The 17,098-nt window shown below is 66.4% G+C and overlaps 1 protein-coding gene across 1 annotated transcript in view; it reads left to right on the forward strand.

Annotated features, from left to right (window-relative positions):
• LOC121276126 (aquaporin-1-like) overlaps nucleotides 1-6,004 on the forward strand; it is a 51,555-nt gene extending 45,551 nt beyond the window's left edge. The window contains exon 4 of the mRNA XM_041184136.1: nucleotides 5,730-6,004. Coding sequence (XP_041040070.1) covers nucleotides 5,730-5,909 — 180 coding nt within the window. The 3' untranslated portion in view covers nucleotides 5,910-6,004. The remainder of the gene's footprint in view (nucleotides 1-5,729) is intronic.
• Nucleotides 6,005-17,098: the final 11,094 nt, after the last annotated feature.

The raw sequence follows: 17,098 nt of genomic DNA on the forward strand, positions 1-17,098 counted from the left end.
ACCCCCCACACCCACCCCCTACCCAACACCTGCCCCCTAACCCACACCCACTATCCACACACGCCCCCCTACCCCACACCCACCCCCCCACACCCAACCCCCAACCCCACACCCACCCCCCACACCCACCCCCCTAACCCACACCCACCCCCCACACCCACCCCCCTAACCCACAACCACCCCCGCACCCACCTCCCTAACCCACACCCACCCGCCACACCCACCCCCCTAACCCACACACACCCCCCACGCCCACCTCCCAACCCCACACCCACACCCCACACCCAACCCCCAACCCCACACCCAGCCCCCTACACCACACCCACCCCCCTAACCCACACCCACCCCCCACACCCGCCCCCCAACCCCACACCCACCCCCCTATCCCCACACCCACCCCTCTAACCCACACCCACTCCCCACACCCACCCCCCTAACACACACCCATCCCCCACACCCACCCCACACACCCACCGCCCTACCCCACACCCACCCCTCTAACCCACACCCACCCTCCACACCCACCCCCCAACCCCACACCCACCCCCCACACCCACCCCCCAACCCCACACCCACCCCCCTAACCCACACCCACCCCACACACCCACCGCCCTAACCCCACACCCAACCCCACACCCACCCCACTAAAACACACCCACCCCCTACCCCACACCCACCCCCCAAACCCACCCCCCAACCCCACACCCACCCCCCTAACCCACACCCACCCCACACACCCACCGCCCTACCCCACACCCAACCCCACACCCACCCCACTAAACCCACAGCCACCCCCCCCACACCCACCCCCCACACCCACCCCCCAACCCCACACCCACCCCCCTAACCCACACCCACCCCCCTACCCCACACCCACCCCCCACACCCACCCCCCAACCCCACACCCACCCCCCTAACCCACACCCACCCCCCACACCCACCCCCCAACCCCACACCCACCCCCCACACCCACCCCCCAACCCCACAGCCACCCCACTAAAACACACCCAGCCCCTACCCCACACCCACCCCTCACACCCACCCCCCAACCCCACACCCACCCCCCTAACCCACACCCACCCCCCACACCCACCCCCCAAACCCACACCCACCCCCCTAACCCACACCCACCCCCCACACCCACCCCTCTAACCCACACCCAACCCCCACACCCACCCCCCACACCCACACCCCTAACCCCAACCCACCCCCCAGCCTCACACCCATCCCCCACACCCAGCCCACTAACCCACACGCACCCCCCACACCCATCCCCCTAACCCACACCCACCCCCCACACCCACCCCCCACACCCACACCCACCCACTACCCCACACCCACCCCCCACACCCACCCCCCACACCCACCCCCCACACCCACCCTCCACACCCACCCCCCAACCCCACACCCACCCCCCCACCCCACACCCACCCCCCACACCCACCCCCCACACCCACCCTCCACACCCACCCTCCAAACCCACACCCACACCCCAACCCCACACCAGCCACCCCTACCCCACACCGACCCCCCACACCCATCCCCCACACCCGCCCCCCTACCCCACACCCACCCGCCTACCCCACACCCGCCCCCCTAACCCACACCCACACCCCACACCCACCCCCCTACCCCACAGCCACTCCCCACACCCACGCCCCCTACCCCACACCCACACCCCACACCCACCCCCCAACCCCACACCCCTAACCCACACCCACCCCCTACAACCACCCCCCAACCGCACACACACACCCTTAGCCCACACCCACCCCCCACACCCACCCACCAACCCCACACCCAGCCCCCTACCCGACACTCACCCCCCACACCCACCCCCCTAACCCACACCCAAGCCCCACACCCAACCCCCTAACCCACACCCACACCCCACACCCCACACCCACCCCCCTACCCCACACCCACCACCCACACCCACCCTCCACACCCACCCCCCAACCCCACACCAGCCACACCTACCCCACACCCACCCCCCACACCCACCCCACACACCCGCCCCCCTACCCCACACCCATCCCCCTACCCCACATCTGCCCCCTAACCCACACCCACTCCCCACACCCGCCCCCTACCCCACACCCAACCCCCACACCCACCCCCCTACCACACACTCACTCCCCACACCCACCCCCCGACCCCACACCCACCCACCACACCCACACCCCAACCCCACACCCCTAACCCACACCCACCCCCCAAACCCACCCCCCTAACCCACACCCACCCCCCACACCCACACACCAACCCCACACCCACCCCCCACACCCAGCCCCCTACCCCACACCCACCCCCCACACACACCGCCCAACCCCACACCCAGCCCCCTACCCCACACCCACCCCCCACACCCACCCCCCAACCCCACACCCAGCCCCTTACCCCACACCCACCCCCCACACCCACCCCCCAAACCCACACCCAGCCCCCTACCCCACACCCACCCCCTAAACCACACCCACCCCCCACACCCGCCCCCCCAACCCCACACCCCTACCCCACACCCACCCCTCTAACCCACACCCACTCCCCACACCCACCCCCCTAACCCACACACATCCCACACACCCACCCCCCACACCCAACACCCTACCCCACACCCAACCCCCACACCCACCCCCCAACCCCACACCCACCCCCCCCAAACCCACACCCACCCCCCCCACACCCACCCCCCAACCCCACACCCACCCCCCTAACACACACCCACCCCCCACAGCCACTCCCCTAACCCACACCCACACCCCAATCCCACACCCACCCCCCTAACCCACACCCACCCCCCAAACCCACCCCCCCTAACCCACACCCCCCCCCACACCCACACCCACCCCCCAACCCCACACCCACCCCCCACACCCACTCCCTTAACCCACACCCACCCCCCACACCCATCCCCCAACCCCACACCCAACCCCCTAACCCTGACCCACCCCCCACACCCACCCCCCACACCCACCCCTAACCCACCCCCCACCCACCCCCCCACACCCACCCCCCTAACCCACCCCCCACCCCCCCCCCCACACCCACCCCCTAACCCACACCCACCCCCCACACCCACCCCCCTAACCCACACCCACCCCCCACACCCACCCCCCACACCCCACCCCCCACACCCACCCCCACACCCAACCCCCTAACCCACCCCCACCCCCCCCCCCACCCCCCCACCCCACACCCCCCCCTAACCTACACCCCCCCCTACCCCACACCCCCCCCCACCCGCCCCCCCTACCCACACCCACCCCCCTAACCCACACCCACACCCCACACTCCCCCCTACCCCACACCCACCCTCCCTACCCCACACCCACCCCCCCCTACCCCATACCCACCCCCCCACACCCACTCCCCCTAACCCACACCCACCCCCCAACCCCACACCCACCCCCTACCCCACACCCAGCCCCCACACCCACCCCGCTAACCCACACCCACCCCCCACACCCAACACGCACACCCACCCCCTACCCCACACCCGTCCCCCACACCCACCCCCCAACCCCACACCCACTCCCGTAACCCACACCCATCCCCCACACCCACCTCCCCACCCCACACCCGCCCCCCTACCCCACACCCACCCCCCACACCCGCCCCCCAAACCCACACCCACCTCCCTAACCCACACCCACCCCCGCCACCCCGCCCCCCCCTACCCCACACCCACCCCCGACAGCCCCACACCCACCCTCCACACCCACCCCCCACACCCACCCCCCAACCCCACACCCAGCCCCCTACCCCACACCCACCCCCCACACCCACCCCCCAACCCCACACCCACCCCCCTAACCCACACCCGCCCCCCTACCCCACACTGACCCCCCACACCCACCCCCCAACCCCACACCCACCCCCCTAACCCACACCCACCCCCCACACCCACCCCCGAACCCCACACCCACCCCTCTAACCCACACCCACCCCCCAACACCACACCCACCCCTCTAACCCACACCCACCCCCCAACCCCACACCCACACCCCACACCCACCCCCCTAACCCACACGCACCCCCCACACCCACCCCCCTAACCCACACCCACCCCCCACACCCACACCCACCCCTCTAACCCACACCCACCCCCCACACCCACCCCCCTAACCCACACCCACCCCCCACACCCACACCCACCCCTCTAACCCACACCCACCCCCCACACCCACCCCCCTAACCCACACCCACCCCCTACCCCACACCCACCCCCCTAACCCACACCCACCCCCCACAGCCACTCCCCTAACCCACACCCCCCCCACACCCACCCCCCACACCCACACCCACCCCCCAACCCCACACCACCCCCCCACACCCACTCCCTTAACCCACACCCACCCCCCACACCCATCCCCCAACCCCACACCCAACCCCCTAACCCTGACCCACCCCCCACACCCACCCCCCACACCCAACCCCCTAACCCACACCCACCCCCTAACCTACACCCACACCCCACACCCCACACCCGCCCCCTACCCCACACCCACCCCCCAACCCCACACCCAGCCCCCACACCCACCCCCCTAACCCACACCCACCCCCCACACCCATCCCCCAACCCCACACCCAACCCCCTAACCCTGACCCACCCCCCACACCCACCCCCCACACCCACACCCACCCCTCTAACCCACACCCACCCCGCTTCCCCCCACACCCCACCCCCTAACCCACCCCCCCGCGCCCACCCCCCACACCCACCCCCCTAACCCACACCCACCCCCCACACCCAACCCCCTAACCCACCCCCCGCGCCCACCCCCCACACCCACCCCCCTAACCCACACCCACCCCCCACACCCACCCCCCACACCCGCCCCCCTACCCCACACCCACCCCCTAACCTACACCCACACCACACACCCCACACCCGCCCCCTACCCCACACCCACCCCCCACACCCACCCCCCTAACCCACACCCACACCCCACACTCCCCCCTACCCCACACCCACCCCCCACACCCACCCCGCTTCCCCCCACACCCACCCCGCTCTACCCCACACCCACCCTGCTCTACCCCACACCCATCCCCCACACCCGTCCCCCTCCCCCACACCCACCCTGTTCTACCCCACACCCACCCTGCTCTACCCCACACCCATCCCCCACCCGCCCCCCCTACCCCACACCCACCCCGCTCTACCCCACACCCGCCCTGCTCTACCCCACACCCATCCCCCACACCCGCCCCCCCTACCCCACACCCACCCCGCTCTACCCCACACCCACCCCGCTCTACCCCGCACCCACCCTGCTCTACCCCACACCCATCCCCCACACCCACCCCCCCTACCCCACACCCACCCCGCTCTACCCCACACCCTCCCCCCTACCCCAAACCCACCCCACTCTAACCCACACCCACACCCGCTCTACCCCACACTTACCCCGCTCTACCCCACACATACCCCGCTCTACCCCACACCCATCCCCTCCCCCCCACATCCGCTCTACCCCACACCCACCCTACTCTACCCCACACCCACCCCGCTTCCCCCCACACCCACCCTGCTCTACCCCACACCCACCCCGCTCTACCCCACTCCCACCCCGCTCTACCCCACACCGCTCCCCCCACACCCGCCCATCTCTACCCCGCCACCTGCCAACTGCTTCCCATATCCCTTCCCCTCCTGGACCGGGTCAGCCCTGTTCTCTCGGTGATCTCTCTCTCTCTCTGTGTTATTGTTTTTGTTCCTCCAGTTGTACTGGGTGGGCCCCATGATCGGAGGTGTGGCCGCCGCCCTCGTCTACGACTACTTGCTCACCACCCACTGTGGCGACCTGTCCGAGCGGCTCAAGGTGCTGACCAGTGGCCAGGTGGAGGAGTATGACGTGGAGGGAGAAGAAGACCACGCTAGGATGGAGATGAAGCCAAAATAAAGCTAAGAAAGGAAGATAAAGGAGCTGGGAGACACCCGTCGGCGGAGAGAGAAACCAAAAAAAAACACAACACCAATGGGCCCTGGGATCAGGGTTGGTGGGGGGGTGGTGGGAGGGGTGGGGGAAGGGGGTTTCTCATCTCCGTCTATGTCAGCTCCACACTCTCCCGGGTGGTAAACGTTGATGGATGTAGAATTGAAGAGCTACCCCCTTTTTTTTTTACCTCTACTTTTAAACCTCAGAGACTTGAGCACAAAATCTAGGCATTCCCTCAACACGGCGTACTGACGGAGTGCTGCACTGCCTTGGGGGCTGGGGGGGGCGGTGGGGGGTGGGGGGAGGTGGTGGAGGGTGTGTGCCGTCCTTTGGATGAGGCTTCAAACCCGGGCCCTGATTGCGGTCAACGTGGATACAGCCCCCACCGGAGGACACTCGGCCCTCCCTGCTTCTGCCAGCTCTTCGGAAGAGCTACCCAATTAGACCACTCCCACCACCCCGCCTCCCCCTCCCTATCCCTGCGTCTCTCTCCATCCTCTTCGAGCGTTTATCCCATTCCCTTCCGAGGCGCTATCGCATCTGCTTCCACCGCCCTCTCGCGCCAGCATGTTCCAGGCCGCATCAATCCACCTCTAGCCCTTCTGCCAATCATCCTTCCATAGGTGCATCAACCTGGGCTGGCAGCCTCCATCCAACAGGTTAAAGGGGCCTTGTTGAAATGTCACACTGGCCCCCCCACCCCCGCCTCCCAAGCCTTGTCCAGCCCCTCGTTGCCAGAGTCGAGAGAGGTACAACATCCTGGGGGAGCTGAGAAGGAAGACTTAGATCGAGGCCTGGGTGGGGGGGGGGGTGGGACTTGAACACGGAGCGCCTGTCTCAGAGGGATACGGTTGATGACAATCACACGCAGATGAGGGACTCATCGGGGACCGTGCACTGTTAGGTCGTGGAGCTCTCTGCCCTTTTGAAACAGTTTGTGGTGGGGGGGAGCAGGGTGAGAAGAGTGCCCAGGAGGGGAGGGAGGGGCTGGCATCGAGCAGGAGAGGGTGATGGGACCCGCCAAACCGGGCGAGGGACATTCTAGGACTTTGTTTCAATGGAGACCTTTCCTTTGACCCGGTGAGTTTTTGGCATTTGGAATGTGCCGACTGAAAGGACAACGGCCGGCGAAGCAGGTTAAATAATAACTTTCGAAAATAACTTTTAAGTAATGCTTGAGGGGGAAATGAATTGCCAGGGCTATTGGGGGTGGGGAGGGGGGGTGGTGGGTGGGTGGGGGGTGGTAATAGGAGGGGAGGGGGGGTGCTACAGCCAGTCAGTCATTGATTCATTAGGGCACGGAGCGAGGCCATTCAGCGCATCTAGTCCGTGCCAGACTAACTGGATAGCTCTTTCCAAGGTGGGCAAGATGGGCAGAATGGCCTCCTTACACGCTGCATGACTCCAATTGGAAAGCAATATAGAAAGATGAGCAGGCAGAAATATATAATAAGCTAATTTTACTTATCACTTGTTATTCCCTGTAACTATGCGGAGCGCAGGCACCTTTATGATTATCGCCACCCCGGTGTAATTGTACTGTCCCGCCCCACTGAGACTCCTGGGATTTTCTGCTGGGGTCACCCTGGAGATCTAGGGGTGGGGGGGGGCGGGTGTGGGGCTGTGGGTGGGGGAAATGGGGATCAAGAGATGGGGGCTGGGGTGGAGGAAGTGTATGATGTGGGGGATGCCCATGGGCACGCTCACACGTTGACTACAACGTTGCTATGGGTAACCTAGGCCTCAGGCTTCAACCACTTCCTTTCTTCAGCAGCCTTTTGGTTTCAAACATCGAGGTGGCCAATGGGGACACAGTTCCTGGGAGTGTTTGGTGTAAACTTCTCTTTCCCTCCCCCTGCTTTCTCTCTCTCTCTCGCTCACTCTCTCGCTCTCTCTCTCAAAACAGCCCAGACCTTCTGCTGTAGATAACTCTTATTTTTTTTTGTGTAAAAAGAGGTCACAAAGCCAGAAAATATTGGCGATATAACTGGTTGGCGGTTTAAGGTGTGGACCCCTTGGCTCCATGTTTCAGTGAGGAGTTTACTCCTGTTAAATAAACAGGCTAAATTCTGGGTAAAAATTTTCATTGCTCGAATGATGTCCACTAATATCATTACCACTATCTGAGCAATAATTAAGCAGTCTGCTAGTTCCCTGTGTATATTGTTCTCTCTCATTATATGGATAATATTTATTGGAATAATTCAAGTATCCATTTATGTAATTCAAATAAACTACTATGTACAGTTGTGTGTGTGTGTTTGAGTTTCATTCTCTCCTCTATTCTTTCATGAGGCGTGGGCTTCGTTGGCAAGGCCAGCATTTGTTGCCCATCCCTAACTGCCCTTGAGAACTCAACGGCTTGACTAGGGGCCATTTCAGAGTCAACCACATGGCTGTGGGCCTGGAGTCACATGGAGGCCAGGCCAGGTAAGGTCGGCAGGTTTCCTTCCCTAAAGGGGCGTGCGTGACCCAGGTGGGGCTTTTAAACAGCGATCGCCGATGTTGGCGTGGTCACCGTGACTAAGACCAGCTTTCACACTGCAGCTTTGTTCACTGAATTTAAATCCCACCAGCAGCCATGGTGGGATTTGAGCCTGTGTTCAACAAGCATTATCCTGGGGCCCTGGAGGTGGCGAATCCAGTGACCTCTCCATTGGACCACTGTCTGCTGAACGAGGCCTGTGTGGTTCCCGATGAGAATGAAGAGCAGGAAGACTCTCAGCCTGGTGGCTGGGGTATCGTGCCCAGATACCCCACGCTGCCCTGGCTCCAAACACTATGCCCCCCGCCCCCGACCTTCCCTTCCCTTCGCCACCCCACCCCCCACTCTCCCCCTTCCCCCTGCACTGCTGGGAATCGTCCCTGATTTGCGCTGAGTGCAGTAGCGGGCAGTCGGCTGCAATGGTGGGTTTTGGTGCCCTACCACCCCATTCCCGGCGTGTCCCGCCTCATGCGTTATGGGTCCACGGGAAGCACTCCAGATCGCTGGCTGGCTGGCGGGCGGGTGGGCTCGGAATTCCCCGCCCCGCCGTGATCTCAGCGCTTCCTCGCTCCGGGGCGCCCTACTTAAAGTGCATCAGAACGGGGCCTACTTCATGTCTCCGGACCAGGACTGCTCCAGGCCCCAGAAGCAAGGATTATGCAGCCACCACGTTTAGTGACCCCTCTCTGGGGCGCCTGCTGGACGCTGTGGAAAGCCGGCGCGATGTCCTCTATCTACCCCCACACCACCCGCCCCCGACTCTGGCTGCAGGAGGTCCACCACTCCGGCCTGGGAGGCAGGGGTAGTGGTGGTCAGTGCCACCGGAGCACAGAGGAGGTCAGCCATCCAGTGCAGGAAGAGGATGAACGATCACATCCATTCAGCCAGGGTAAGTCAACCAGCTCATCACTCTCAACTCACACCCTCCCAAACCCATCACACATCCACAGGGATCTCACACCTCGAGGGACAACACCACTAATTCTCACACACACCCTCACATCTCCATCAGGCTCATATCCTCTGGAGCTCGTGTCCTCATCCTGTCCATGGCTCCGCTCACCCGACAATTGTTCCAGGCATCCTGCTCACACTCTCTCCATCTGTTTCCATGCAGGAGAAGCTGGCTCACATCAGTAGGGAGGTGTCCCAGACCAGGGGGCTGGAGTGGCCCACATTAGGCCCCTCACTCACTGTGAGGAGTGTGAGGATGTGGACCCTGCCTGTGGTGACAGTGAGGTGAACAAACGCGAAGAAGGTGGTGAACACCCATGTAAGGATCCTGCACCACATCATCCCTTTCTCAAGGGAACTGTGAGTGCTCTCTCTCCTGTTTTTGACTCTGCTGCCGTGCACTAATCTCTACTTCAGTTCACGAGGAGCTCTACCAAGCGACCAACACCCTCAGCCAGCCAGAACCTCAGCTCCATCCACATCCTCACCTCCAGCCAAGAGGACTCCTCCTCCATTGAAGAGCTGGAAATAAGCAGCTTGGAAGACCCGTCACAGCGCTTACCCACACCCCGCACCAGCGCAGAGACACACACCTCGGTGGGACCTCGATCTAGAGCAGGCTTGGGTTTATAATCTGGTGGTCACCACATGGACACGTGTCCACAACAGGAGGAGGCAGGTTCAGCCGAGCTCCCCGGTACACGGAGGACTTCAGGGGATCAGGCATCTGTGAGGTCCGAGTCAGATGCTGAGCCTCTGGATTCGGCCTTCCAACTCATCGTGGAGAGTCAGCAGAAGACCGGGGAACATCATGCAGAGCTGTTAGAAGCCCTCATCAGAGTGCCACACCAGTCGGAGGAGTGCATCCGCCTGTTCTCTGATGAAGTGGTGCCCACATGTGCACATGTGGAGGTCTCCATGGGAACGATGGCAGACACCATGGAAACCCACCAGATTTCTGGTCCAGCAGAGCGTGAAGATGTGTGTAGACCTGCACTCTTATCGCGGGAGCCATGGGTGAGCTCCTGTAGTGGCAACGCAAGAAGGAAACGAGGCACCTCGACATCCCTCCAGGTGCTCCTTCCCTCAAGGAGTCAGGCCGGGGACCTCAGGCAACCAAAGGGAGGAGGAGCGGCAGCTGGACACCCCTGAGTCATCCACTCGGGAATCTCACAGGCTGTCCTCTCCCTCCGAGTCCACTTTGCCTGTGAGCCCCTCAACCTCATCCTCTGGCACCGCAGAGGGAGCAGCTGGCCCACAGGAGGGCAGCCAAAGCAAGCCGGGGCCCCCAGGACCTCGGCTTTCCAGAGACGCACGCCAAAGTCATCATAGGCAACAGGGCCAACATTGCACAGGGTGTCTCCACCCCTGCTGCGGATGTCAGGGCAGAACCTAGAAGAAGTGGTAGGCCTAGAAAAGTTAATACATTCTGATCACAACTGGTTGTCACTTTATAACCTGAAAATATACTTACTTTCACTGAATATTGTGTAATGGTGTCTTTCAGCTTCATTGACAGGCTACCCGAATACTCCCCCTGTGTCGCCCACCCCCCCAGTGGTTCAGCTACACGCATCCGGACCACGAGTAATTCTGGAGGGGGAGGTGTGTGTGTGTGTGTGTGTGTGTGTGTGTGTGGGGCAGGACCTATCGGAGTCTCGTGCAAGCACGCTCCCACACACACGGAGCCTTCGTCCAGCACACTCATCTCATTTTCAATGCTGCCTGCTGGGGTTTGCTTTCAGTTGTCCATCTGAGCTGACCAGCATCTCCACCCACCCGCTGACCGCACTCCCAAGCAGCACCTGCTCCCGTCCAACACGAGGCTCCGCTCACTTTCCATTTCGACAACGATGGTCATAGTCAAGGTGATGATCAGCTCTCTATCCCCTCCCCAAATCACCCATGCCCTTTCATCACTGTTGCTCCCCCTGGCATCACCTTCCACCTCCCCACTCTCACCTACCAATCAGGAGCTTTCTCCTTCTGGGATGTCCAGGTGAACGTGCATATTCCCTACATTCCCGAGAATACCACCCCCATCCACATTGACCCCCCCCCCCGACTTCTTCCTTCCCACCCCCATGGTCCGCGTCTGCCTCCGAGCCCCCACAACTACTCTCACCGTCCCTTCGGCTGCTACTGTTGCACCCTCACCCTCCCATCCTTCCAGCTCCCTCTGCCCCCTCTCAACACTCACCATCCCCTCCTCTCACACCCACTCTCAGTTCACTCCCCAGGAGGCAGTCATCGACTCCACAGACCCCTCCCTTGCCTGTTCACCTGGACACGCTCCCCCTTACTCCACCCTCTTCTCCCCACTCCCCCCCCCACCACCCCACCGGCCACATTGCTCCCCCTGGACACATTCCCCCCTCTGAACTCCCTCCTGCCCCCAGGTACCATCCATTCCCTGGACTCCGTCCGCCCTCCAATCTCCCTCCTACAGCTGGGCTCCTTCCTCCCCCTCCCCCCCTCCACACACACACACCACCACCAAGGACCGGACACCTTCCCCCTTCTGAACTCCCTCCTCCCCCCCACCGGATTCCTTCCCAGACACCTTCTTCCCCCCCTAACACCCACCTCCCCGATTGCTGCATTCTCCCCCCCGTTACACCCTTCACCTCCCCCCCACCCCCCTCCACAACCTCACACCACACACCCCCCCCACCCCCGGTACACCTTCATCACCCCCCACACCCCCCCCTCGCTGATCACCCACAGCAGCCCATGGCCAAGGCCCTGATGTTCTGAAGCAGACCCGAAGCATCAATGGAGACCTGCTATTTTCTGAGTGGGTCTTTGTGGTGGAGCCGTGCCAATGAGGATCCACCCAGCCTGCGAAGCCCGTGTCCCTCCAGGGGTCCGGTAGCTGTTGGGCTCCAGCATCTTCTACACCTCGGACGTCCGACATCTGAGCGAAGCCCTAATGGTCACTCCCGACTTCTGCACGTCAGGAGTTGTCCAGATGTGTTCTGGGTCAGTGTGTTTTCCCCCTGGTAAATTGGGCGCGGGGTGGGTTGGGGAGGGGGGGGGGTACCAGGATGCAAATCGGGTTCACGCCGGCCTCCAGCGGGATTGGCCGCCCATCATGACCCCTGCCGGGGTGGGGAGAGGGTGGGGGTGTTAGAGGGGGGGAGGTGGGGGGAGGGGGGGAGAAGGTGAGTGGGTGGGGAGAGGGTGGGGTTTGGGGGGGTTGGGGAGGGAGGGGGGTGGGTGGGGAGATGGTGGGGGGGTTAGAGGGGGGGAGGTGGGGGGAGGGGGGAGTGAGTGGGGGAGGGGGGGTAGGGAGGGGGGGGAGGGGGGGTGGGGAGATGGTGGGGAGTTAGAGGGGGATAGGTGGGGGGAGTGGGGAGAGGGTGGGGGGGTTAGAGGGGGGGAGGTGGGGGGAGGGGGGGAGTGGGTGGGGGAGGGGGTAGGGAGGGGGGGAGGGGGGTTGGGGGGGAGGTGGGGGGAGGGGGGAGAGGGTGGGGGAGGTGGGGTTAGGGGGGTAGATGGGGGGGGTAGGTGGGGAGAAGGTGGGGGGAGGGGGGGGAAGGGGAGAGGGTGGGGGAGGGAGTAGGGAGGGGGGAAGGGGGGGAGGGGGGAGGGGGGAGATGGTGGGGGGGAAAGGGTGGGGGGAGGGGGGGGAGAGGGTGGGGGAGGGAGTAGGGAGGGGGGAAGGGGGGGTGGGGGAGGGAGTAGGAGGGGGGAAGGGGGGGTGGGGGGAGGGGGGGAGAGGGTGGGGGAGGGGGTAGGGAGTGGGGGAGGGGGGGAGAGGGTGGGGGAGGGGTAGGGAGTGGGGGAGGGGGTAGGGAGGGGGTAGGGAGTGGGGGAGGGGGGTAGGGAGTGGGGTTGAGGGGTAGGGAGTGGGGGCGAGGGGTAGGGAGTGGGGGCGAGGGGTAGGGAGTGAGGGCGAGGGGTAGGGAGTGGGGGAGGGGGTAAGGAGTGGGGGGGAGGGTGGGGGAGGGGGTAGGGAGTGGGGGAGGGGGTAGGGAGTGGGGGAGAGGGTGGGGAGGGGGTAGGGAGTGGGGGGGAGGGGGGGAGAGGGTGGGGGAGGGGGTAGGGAGTGGGGGAGGGGGTAGGGAGTGGGGGGGAGGGTGGGGGAGGGGGTAGGGAGTGGGGGAGGGGGTAGGGAGTGGGGAGGGGGTAGGGAGTGGGGGAGGGGGGGAGAGGGTGGGGGAGGGGGTAGGGAGTGGGGGGGAGGGGGTAGGGAGTGGGGAGGGGGTAGGGAGTGGGGGAGGGGGGGAGAGGGTGGGGGAGGGGGTAGGGAGTGGGGGAGGGGGTAGGGAGTGGGGGAGGGGGTAGGGAGTGGGGGGGAGGGTGGGGGAGGGGGTAGGGAGTGGGGGAGGGGCTAGGGAGTGGGGGAGGGGGTAGGGAGTGGGGGAGGGGGTAGGGAGTGGGGGGGAGGGTGGGGGAGGGGGTAGGGAGTGGGGGAGGGGGTAGGGAGTGGGGGAGGGGGTAGGGAGTGGGGGGAGGGGGTAGGGAGTGGGGGAGGGGGGGAGAGGGTGGGGGAGGGGGTAGGGAGTGGGGGAGGGGCTAGGGAGTGGGGGAGGGGGTAGGGAGTGGGGGGGAGGGGGGGAGAGGGTGGGGGAGGGGGTAGGGAGTGGGGGAGGGGGTAGGGAGTGGGGGGGAGGGGGGGAGAGGGTGGGGGAGGGGCTAGGGAGTGGGGGAGGGGGTAGGGAGTGGGGGAGGGGGGGAGAGGGTGGGGGAGGGGGTAGGGAGTGGGGGAGGGGGGTAGGGAGTGGGGGAGGGGGTAGGGAGTGGGGGAGGGGGGGAGAGGGTGGGGGAGGGGGTAGGGAGTGGGGGAGGGGGGTAGGGAGTGGGGGAGGGGGGAGAGGGTGGGGGAGGGGGTAGGGAGTGGGGGAGGGGGTAGGGAGTGGGGGAGGGGGTAGGGAGTGGGGGGGAGAGGGTGGGGGAGGGGGTAGGGAGTGGGGGAGGGGCTAGGGAGTGGGGGGGAGGGGGTAGGGAGGGGGGGAGGGGGTAGGGAGTGGGGGAGGGGGTAGGGAGTGGGGGAGGGGGTAGGGAGTGGGGGAGGGGGTAGGGAGTGGGGGGGAGAGGGTGGGGGAGGGGGTAGGGAGTGGGGGAGGGGGTAGGGAGTGGGGGGGAGGGGGTAGGGAGTGGGGGGGAGGGGGTAGGGAGTGGGGGAGGGGGGGAGAGGGTGGGGGAGGGGGGTAGGGAGTGGGGGAGGGGCTAGGGAGTGGGGGAGGGGGGTAGGGAGTGGGGGGGAGGGGGGGAGAGGGTGGGGGAGGGGGTAGGGAGTGGGGGAGGGGGTAGGAGTGGGGGGGAGGGGGGGAGAGGGTGGGGGAGGGGGGGTAGGGAGTGGGGGAGGGGCTAGGGAGTGGGGGGAGTGGGGGAGAGGGTGGGGGAGGGGGTAGGGAGTGGGGGAGGGGGTAGGGAGTGGGGGAGTGGGGGAGAGGGTGGGGGAGGGGGTAGGGAGTGGGGGAGTGGGGGAGAGGGTGGGGGAGGGGGTAGGGAGTGGGGGAGGGGGTAGGGAGTGGGGGAGGGGCTAGGGAGTGGGGGAGGGGGTAGGGAGTGGGGGGGAGGGGGGGGAGAGGGTGGGGGAGGGGGTAGGGAGTGGGGGAGGGGGTAGGGAGTGGGGGAGTGGGGGAGAGGGTGGGGGAGGGGGTAGGGAGTGGGGGAGTGGGGGAGAGGGTGGGGGAGGGGGTAGGGAGTGGGGGAGGGGGTAGGGAGTGGGGAGGGGCTAGGGAGTGGGGGGAGGGGGTAGGGAGTGGGGGGGAGGGGGGGAGAGGGTGGGGGAGGGGGTAGGGAGTGGGGGAGGGGGTAGGGAGTGGGGGGGAGGGGGGGAGAGGGTGGGGGAGGGGGTAGGGAGTGGGGGAGGGGGGGAGAGGGTGGGGGAGGGGGGTAGGGAGTGGGGGGGAGGGGGTAGGGAGTGGGGGAGGGGGTAGGGAGTGGGGGAGGGGGGGAGAGGGTGGGGGAGGGGGTAGGGAGTGGGGGAGGGGGTAGGGAGTGGGGGAGGGGGTAGGGAGTGGGGGGGAGGGTGGGGGAGGGGGTAGGGAGTGGGGGAGGGGCTAGGGAGTGGGGGAGGGGGTAGGGAGTGGGGGAGGGGGTAGGGAGTGGGGGGGAGGGTGGGGGAGGGGGTAGGGAGTGGGGGAGGGGGTAGGGAGTGGGGGAGGGGGTAGGGAGTGGGGGGGAGGGGGTAGGGAGTGGGGGAGGGGGGGAGAGGGTGGGGGAGGGGGTAGGGAGTGGGGGAGGGGCTAGGGAGTGGGGGAGGGGGTAGGGAGTGGGGGGGAGGGGGGGAGAGGGTGGGGGAGGGGGTAGGGAGTGGGGGAGGGGGGTAGGGAGTGGGGGGGAGGGGGGGAGAGGGTGGGGGAGGGGCTAGGGAGTGGGGGAGGGGGTAGGGAGTGGGGGAGGGGGAGAGGGTGGGGGAGGGGGTAGGAGTGGGGGAGGGGGTAGGGAGTGGGGGAGGGGGGGTAGGGAGTGGGGGAGGGGGGGAGAGGGTGGGGGAGGGGGTAGGGAGTGGGGAGGGGGTAGGGAGTGGGGGAGGGGGAGAGGGTGGGGGAGGGGGTAGGGAGTGGGGGGAGGGGGTAGGGAGTGGGGGAGGGGGTAGGGAGTGGGGGGGGAGAGGGTGGGGGAGGGGGTAGGGAGTGGGGGAGGGGCTAGGGAGTGGGGGGGAGGGGGTAGGGAGTGGGGGAGGGGGTAGGGAGTGGGGGAGGGGGTAGGAGTGGGGGAGGGGGTAGGGAGTGGGGGAGGGGGGTAGGGAGTGGGGGGAGAGGGTGGGGGAGGGGGTAGGGAGTGGGGGAGGGGGTAGGGAGTGGGGGGGAGGGGGTAGGGAGTGGGGGGGAGGGGGTAGGGAGTGGGGGAGGGGGGGAGAGGGTGGGGGAGGGGGTAGGGAGTGGGGGAGGGGCTAGGGAGTGGGGGAGGGGGTAGGGAGTGGGGGGGAGGGGGGGAGAGGGTGGGGGAGGGGGTAGGGAGTGGGGGGAGGGGGTAGGGAGTGGGGGGGAGGGGGGGAGAGGGTGGGGGAGGGGGTAGGGAGTGGGGGAGGGGCTAGGGAGTGGGGGAGTGGGGGAGAGGGTGGGGGAGGGGGGTAGGGAGTGGGGGAGGGGGTAGGGAGTGGGGGAGTGGGGGAGAGGGTGGGGGAGGGGGGGTAGGGAGTGGGGGAGTGGGGGAGAGGGTGGGGGAGGGGGTAGGGAGTGGGGGAGGGGGTAGGGAGTGGGGGAGGGGCTAGGGAGTGGGGGAGGGGGTAGGGAGTGGGGGGGAGGGGGGGAGAGGGTGGGGGAGGGGGTAGGGAGTGGGGGAGGGGGTAGGGAGTGGGGGAGTGGGGGAGAGGGTGGGGGAGGGGGTAGGGAGTGGGGGAGTGGGGGAGAGGGTGGGGGAGGGGGTAGGGAGTGGGGGAGGGGGTAGGAGTGGGGGAGGGGCTAGGGAGTGGGGGAGGGGGGTAGGGAGTGGGGGGGAGGGGGGGAGAGGGTGGGGGAGGGGGTAGGGAGTGGGGGAGGGGGTAGGGAGTGGGGGGGAGGGGGGGAGAGGGTGGGGGAGGGGGTAGGGAGTGGGGGAGGGGGGTAGGGAGTGGGGGAGGGGGTAGGGAGTGGGGGAGGGGGTAGGGAGTGGGGGAGGGGGTAGGGAGTGGGGGAGGGGGGTAGGGAGTGGGGGAGGGGGAGAGGGTGGGGGAGGGGGTAGGGAGTGGGGGAGGGGGTAGGGAGTGGGGGAGGGGGTAGGGAGTGGGGGAGGCGCAGGGACATCCGGGAGCTGCAGGAAGAATTGTCCGTGTGTC

This window comes from Carcharodon carcharias, chromosome 3 (genome assembly GCF_017639515.1).
Source record: "Carcharodon carcharias isolate sCarCar2 chromosome 3, sCarCar2.pri, whole genome shotgun sequence".
Taxonomy (NCBI): domain Eukaryota; kingdom Metazoa; phylum Chordata; class Chondrichthyes; order Lamniformes; family Lamnidae; genus Carcharodon; species Carcharodon carcharias.